Source organism: Bactrocera tryoni, unplaced genomic scaffold (genome assembly GCF_016617805.1).
Source record: "Bactrocera tryoni isolate S06 unplaced genomic scaffold, CSIRO_BtryS06_freeze2 scaffold_25, whole genome shotgun sequence".
Taxonomy (NCBI): Eukaryota; Metazoa; Arthropoda; class Insecta; order Diptera; family Tephritidae; genus Bactrocera; species Bactrocera tryoni.
Genome location: NW_024395977.1, coordinates 6,141,260 through 6,148,413, shown reverse-complemented (window position 1 = coordinate 6,148,413; position 7,154 = coordinate 6,141,260). Strand labels below are relative to the sequence as shown.

General features: G+C 35.0%; 1 protein-coding gene across 1 annotated transcript; it reads left to right on the top strand.

The window, feature by feature from the left end:
* The first annotated feature begins 4,168 nt into the window (after positions 1 to 4,168).
* LOC120780487 (uncharacterized protein DDB_G0283697-like) lies at positions 4,169 to 6,503 on the top strand. Its single transcript, XM_040112760.1, has 5 exons — positions 4,169 to 4,305; positions 4,361 to 4,614; positions 4,711 to 5,064; positions 5,122 to 6,238; positions 6,294 to 6,503. Exons 1-5 carry the CDS (start codon positions 4,262 to 4,264, stop codon positions 6,385 to 6,387), a joined length of 1,863 nt encoding a protein of 620 aa, XP_039968694.1. The 5' UTR covers positions 4,169 to 4,261; the 3' UTR covers positions 6,388 to 6,503.
* The last annotated feature ends 651 nt before the right edge of the window (positions 6,504 to 7,154 follow it).

Sequence of the window (7,154 nt, the reverse complement as noted above, 5' to 3'; positions counted from 1 at the left end):
GTCGAAGTCCGGATGTCTGTCTGTCCGTCCGTCCGTCCGTCCGTCCGTGTCGTCCGTCCGTGCAAGCTGTAACTTGAGTAAAATTGAGATATCATGATGAAACTTGGTACACGTATTCCTTGGCTCCATAAGAAGGTTAAGTTCCGAAGATGGGCAAAGTCATGCCACGCTTCACCACAATGGTAGCTGAAACCGAAAACCTATAAAGGGTGTCATAACTAAGCCATAAATAAAGATATTAAAAGTGAAATTTGGCACAAAGGATTGCATTAGGGAGGGGGCATATTTGGACGCAATTGTTTTGGAAAAGTGGGCGTGGCCCCGCCCCCTACTAAGTTTTTGTACATATCTCGAAACTACTATAGCTATGTCAACCAAACTGTACAGAGTCGTTTCCTTCAGGCATTTCCATATACTCTTCAAAAATGGAAGCAATCGGACAATACCCACGCCCACCTCCCATACAAAGGTTATGTTCAAAATCACTAAAAGTGCGTTAACCGACTAACAAAAAACGTCAGAAACACTAAATTTTACGGAAGAAGTGGCAGAAGGAAGCTGCACCCAGGCTTTTTTTTAAATTGAAAATGGGCATGGCGTCTTCTACTTATGGACCAAAACCCATATCTCAGGAACTATTAGACCGATTTCAATGAAATTCGGTATATAATATTTTCTTAACACCCTGATGACATGTAGGAAATATAGGTGAAATCGGTTCACAACCACGCCTTCTTCCAATATAAAGCTATTTTCAATTCCATCTGATGCCTTCTCTGTATAATACGAGTATAAACATTAGGAACCAATGATGATAGCGGAATAAAACTTTACAAAAATTCGGTGTTTGAAAAATATGTAAATGACGTATTATGAAATCTCGATTATCACTTTACCATGCGAGAGTATAAAATGTTCGGTGACACCCGAACTTAGCCCTTCCTTACTTGTTTTTTACTAACAATGATTAGAATTTCCCACCATACTAAGCTAAATAAAACAAGTAAGGAAGGGCTAAGTTCGGGTGTCACCGCACATTTTATACTCTCGCATGATAAAGTGATAATCGAGATTTCATTATCCGTCATTTACAAATTTTTCAAATACCGTATTTGTGTAGAGTTTTATTCCGCTATCATCATTGGTTCCTAATGTATGTATTATACAGAGAAGGCATCAGATGGAATTCAAAATAGCGTTATATTGGTAGAGGGCGTGGTTGTGAACCGATTTCACCCATACTTCGTACATGTCATCAGGGTGTTAAGAAAATATTATATACCGAATTTTATTGAAATCGGTATAGTAGTTCCTGAGATATGGTTTTTGGTCCATAAGTGGGCGACGCCACGCCCATATTCAATTTTTAAAAAAAGCCTGGGTGCAGCTTCCTTTTGCCATTTCTACCGTAAAGTTTAATGTTTCTGACGTTTTTTGTTAGTCGGTTAACGCACTTTTAGTGATTTTCAACGTAACCTTTGTATGGAAGGTGGGCGTGGGTATTGTCCGATTGCTTCCATTTTTGAAGAGTATATGGAAATGCCTGAAGGAAACGACTCTGTACAGTTTGGTTGACATAGCTATAGTAGTTTCCGAGATATGTACAAAAAACTTAGTAGGGGGCGGGGCCACGCCCACTTTTCCAAAAAAAATTACGTCTAAATATGCCTTTCCCTAATGCGATCCTTTGTGCCAAATTTCACTTTTATATGTTTATTTATGGCTTAGTTATGACACTTTATAGGTTTTCGGTTTTCGCCATTTTGTGGGCGTGACAGTGGGCCCATTTTGCCCATCTTCGAACTTATCCTTCTTTTAGAGCCAAGAAATACGTGTACCAAGTTTCATCATGATATCTCAATTTTTACTCAAGACGGACGGAGAGACGGGCGGACGGACAGACAGACATCCGGATTTCAACTCTACTCGTCACCCTGATCACTTTGGTATATATAACCCTATATCTGACTCTTTTAGTTTTAGCACTCACAAGCAACCGTTATGTGAACAAAACTATAATACTCTCCTTAGCAACTTTGTTGCGAGAGTATAAACATATGTATAATAATTCGAAACTCTAAAACCTACAAAATAGTTTTACCTCTTTTTGTTCACACAACTGTACAATTCCGATATGAAGTAAATATCCGCTCTTTAATTTCTGTACAATAGTATCAGTACTGCCGCAGCCATTTTGCCATGGATAATATGATACGAGACTCTTTGATACGAGAGTGAGCTGTCAAAACTCGCATTTTTTATAACATTTGCCAATGATGCCACTGCTGAAAAATATTGGGTATATTGGGTATTTAAGAAATTATGTAAAACACTAAATGAAACACTTTGAAAATGCATACATATATAAATGCTAAAATGCAAAATCATTTATTAATTTACATAAACATTTATTTTGCCAAAATTTGTTCGCACAGTTCAATGAAATTTCATTTCACACTAATTTCGTCAGGTAATTATACCGGCTTACTTCTGGCATTCCGCCTTTTCTGAAATCAGCTGATCGAAATTCCCTCATCTCCTTCGCTGTCAAATAATCAGGGAACGCGTTTGAAAGAAAAATGAGAGCCATTGCGAGAGTTTCGTATCATCTTATCCATGATTTTGCGATGAACATCAAGTTTCGGAGAAATGTCATCGATTTTTTTGACACTTTTTATGCCCTTCCGTAAACTGATATTCCCCTTATCTAGCCCTCGTTCGCACTTTACTAAGTAACATTGCAGGCTAAAAATTTGCCCATCCCGGCTTTAAAGCATTTAATAGTGCCAAATTTGATTCCATTATTATAATTACTTTTTGAATTAAGTATTGAAAGGTGAAGGAATCATATGGAATTTAAAACTTTGTTGTGCTGGGAAGTAGGCGTGGTTGTAGTAAAGTTTCGCCATTTTGCACACAGTGACATAGGAATATGATAAGAATGATACGTACTAGATTTAGTCGTAATCGTAATTCCTATAATATTTGCGCTGAACAAACTTGGATTTTGTAGCTTTATTCGTTCAGGAGATTTATTTTCAAAATTTTTTACCCACATGTGGACCTTGCGATCCCTTGTAACAAATTACAGTTTTGTATCTTAATTCTGTGGGTGTGGCAGGGGTTCGATTACACCCATCTACGAACTCGTAATTTTTTCGCATTAAGAAAACCCCATACCAAGTTTCATCAAGATATCTTAATTTTTACTCAAGTAACAACTTGCACGGATAGGCGGAAAGACAGGCAGTCAACCGGATTTCAACTTTTTTTTTGTCATCCTGATAATTTACATATATGTATGTATAAACAAGTATATAACCCTTAATCTCTCTCGCTTAGTTTTAGGTAATACGTGCAACTGTTAGATGAACAAAACTATTATATGTAAGTATGTACTCTGTAACAAGAGTGGCAAGAGTATAACAAATTCTCGATCCTATATCGAATCCTCTTTTATGAACAATAGTCATTTTAGTATTTTTATATATTTTTGAGTAAAACTATGGTAAACAATTTTAAGATCATAAAATTGAAAATTTGGGGAAACATACCCAAAAAACGGAAAAGATTTAGATTACCAAAAATTTTAATTGCATTCAGCGTAAACAAAATAGCGTTTACTTACCTAAGGCATCTATGTATGTATATCGTATGTATGTGTTTTTGTAATACGTACAGAACATTGTTTTAATGATATATCAATGTTACAATAAAACAATTACGACATAAGTATACCGATATTATCCTCATCTCAACCTTGTCGTTCTTTGCAAAAAAAGTAGTCAGCTGCATTTCAAATTTCTCAATCAGTGAAATAAATAATTTTTCCAAACATTTACAATTCTCATTAATTAACAAAGTAATTGTTAGATGGATTCTATACAGTTACATACATATATTGGCAAATAAAATTTAAATGTTAGTTATATTTATCAACGTACAATATTTGTATACTCTCACAACATGCCATGTTCGACTTGTATTTGTCTTTCTTGTCCAGAATGAATGCAAAGTGCGGTAAACCGCACAATTTAGATGAACAAGAACTCTTTACTACCAGGCACAAAAATTGGAAGATGTAACTACATTAATGGAAAATAATAAACCTTGTTAATATAAAATCATTCAACGTTTCATTGAAAGTACCTGTTTATTTCGTTCAGGTTGTCATACACGTTTTTCAATATTTTAAATGTTATTCGTTGAATAAACTGGATAAACAAAATTTTGGATCGGATAAAATGTGCTATCCTGTAAAATGGTTTTTGATTTAAACACCACCAATAACCTTCCTCAATCCAGGTAACGCAAAGTACTAGAATGCAACTAATAAAATTTTAACATTGTTTATTTACAGCACAAGCAGTTGCACGGATTACTTTTATGATGGATGTTATAGTAAAAGTCAAAATAATTGCCACATTCAATACCAAAATTGTCAATGTCGTCCCTGTTGTATAAATTCTGTATTAAATGATCACACTTATTCTCTGTTGAAAAAAATTTGCCGAAAAGTGTTTAGAGATTACCATCGACAAAAGAACCGAGAGAAGTATACAATTTTCGATGGCGGAAATAGCGTTAATGTCAGAATACATCGCTCCTCCTTTGGTTGGAATAATTTCATGATTTATACATCTATATATAAATATTTAGCTTATTCGTTTAGTTTAAGCAAATTAATGAAACAAAATTTCTTGTTTTCAGTACCAGGCCAAAATGGAAAATGTAAGTCTCTACACGCTGACTCAAGTTTATCAACCTTAGGTGGAAGTAGACGGAAGTATGGTAAAGAAAGAGAAAGAAATAATGATATCATCTCAGAAAAAAGTGAAAGGGGTACTGTAATAAGAAAAAATGTGGAAAAAGGTAAACCTCGAAAAAGTGTTGAAACTTTTGATACAAAACACGATAGACAAAAAAAAGGCCAAGATAAAGAAGATGAAAAACATGAAATAGAGCGAAAAGGAAAGGGAGAGTATGATGATGATAGTGATATTATTAGAAAGCGTGAAAAGAAGAGAGGAAAGGAAGAAGATTACAATACTAAAGGGAAAAAAGGTAAAAGTCCAAATAATGGTGAAGATTATGTTAAATATTTTTTAAAAATATGCAAAGGTAAAAAAATTGAGGATGGAGATAAACGAAATTCTGATAAAAGCGGAAAAAATGTATCTGAAAGAAAAAAGCCTGGTGCTAATGGTGATGGTGATAGAAATGACGATAAATCAATAGATGATAAAATAAGCGAGAAAAAATCAGAAAAAAATAAAAAAAAGAAAAGAGACGAAGATAATGATAATTCTTTTGGTTCTCGAAATATAGAAAAATTAGACAAAAGCAAGAGACCAAAACACGAAGGCGATGAAGTAAGTAGACCTGGGACTAAAGAAAGGAAGAATAAGCAAAGAGACAGTAATGAAGATAGAACAAGTATCAGGGACCGGGATGGGGGCAAAATGCGAGAGGGCGTTTCTAAAGATGAAGGTAAAGGGAGCAGAAGTCGTCAAGGCAATGATAGCAAAGATGACCACCAAAAGGGTGATAGGCTCGACGGTGTAAAGGACATTCAAAAAGCAACAAAGAATAGTCGGGATCACGACCAAAATAAACATGTAAAAAAAAATGGTAATGAAAGTGATTGGTTTAACAGCTCAAAAGACGATCAGTCTGGTTACAAGGGACATACAGAAAGTGATCGTCAAGACCAAGGTAGAAAGGATATGAGATCACAGGTCAGGGATCCTGACAATACCGAAAAGAAAGGGAGCAGATATCGCGATAATCAAATGAAAGGTAGTAAGAATGGCGGGCATAGAGGCGAACAGTATTCGAGTGCTAGAAATAGTTATCATACCGATCATAAAGGCATTACTCGTAAAAGAAAAGACGTTAGGGATCTACCCGTTATATCGGATTTACGTACAAAAGTTCGTAAAGGTCATGATGTAATGCCTGTCCGTAAGCAACAAATAGGAAAACATGGGTATCGTTCAATTACATTTCTGGAAGGAGGGAACCGAAAGAAAATAGTCAAGCCCGAGCTTAAACGACTCATCAAAGAAAGCAGAGATCGCATTAATGAACGACATGAAAATAGAATAAAAAGGAAATCTTCAGGCAGAGGGCGTAGAACTCGGTTTGGTGTCAGATATGGAAATGCATTCTCAAGCCGTTGCGATGAAATCAGGCCGTGCGATATACTTCGTGCTCATATGGAACAACGTGAACTTTGGTTAGTTCTGAAACAAATATACAAATATAAATATATTTATATTTCTTTTTTTCAGTGAAAAGCAAAAGACTTGCTGCCTTCAATGTTCATGTGACTGCAGTGCAGTTTACTGCCCCGCTCCGACTACTATTTGTTCCCGTATATGTTAGAGTATCTCTTTGAACTATATATTATTATAAATTAGTAGTGACACAGGTTATAATATAAATGTTTGAATATTATTAGAATTTGATTTATAATTATTACATTAATATTCAAGTTTTTAATCAAGCAAAGAAGGGCTAAGTTCGAGTGCAACCGAACATTTTATACTTTTTCAATTTGCGAGAATCAAAGCCAACAAAATACCTTAAGGTGTAAAATTTCAACCAGAGGATTGAAATGTAAGCAATTTTATATATAAGTATACTATATATAACTCATACACTGACCGACATATTCGGCTAAAGGTTTGTTAGAAAAACGAAAATCAATATATTGAGTATCTTATTGATTACGATTCACTACTTCAAATTACATTCATAATATTACATTTGTCCAACATTTTCAGGTTCTGCGCTCAAATATAAACCAGTTTTAACCAATATTAAATTTTTTTCCACTCTTGTTCCATTTTGTTTCGTGTTTCATTCACGCCACTGTAAATTTTTGAAAATTTTGTTACGTTATTTTGCATTTTAGGTGAAGATATGTAGTATATGGGGGTTGGGGTAGTAGTATCGAAACGATTCTATTTTATGAGCGGTGTTGTCTTCCCATTTTTACACTATGTGGGGTTCTCATTATATTTGCGCTAGGTAAATTTGGTTGCCGTAGCTTAAGTGGGTTTGGCGATATAGGAGGACTGAACTTATTAGAGGGAGGGGCCACGGCCACTTCTTCCACATTTTCAGCCTACAGTCCTTGCTACTGCAAT

Excerpts from the sequence above, each read along its gene's own strand:
- LOC120780487 (XM_040112760.1), top strand. The coding sequence starts at position 4,262 with ATGGTTTTTGATTTAAACACCACCAATAACCTTCCTCAATCCAG. Across the intron at positions 4,306-4,360 it reads AATAACCTTCCTCAATCCAG|CACAAGCAGTTGCACGGATT; the intron begins GTAACGCAAAGT and ends GTTTATTTACAG. Across the intron at positions 5,065-5,121 it reads CAATACTAAAGGGAAAAAAG|GTAAAAAAATTGAGGATGGA; the intron begins GTAAAAGTCCAA and ends AAATATGCAAAG.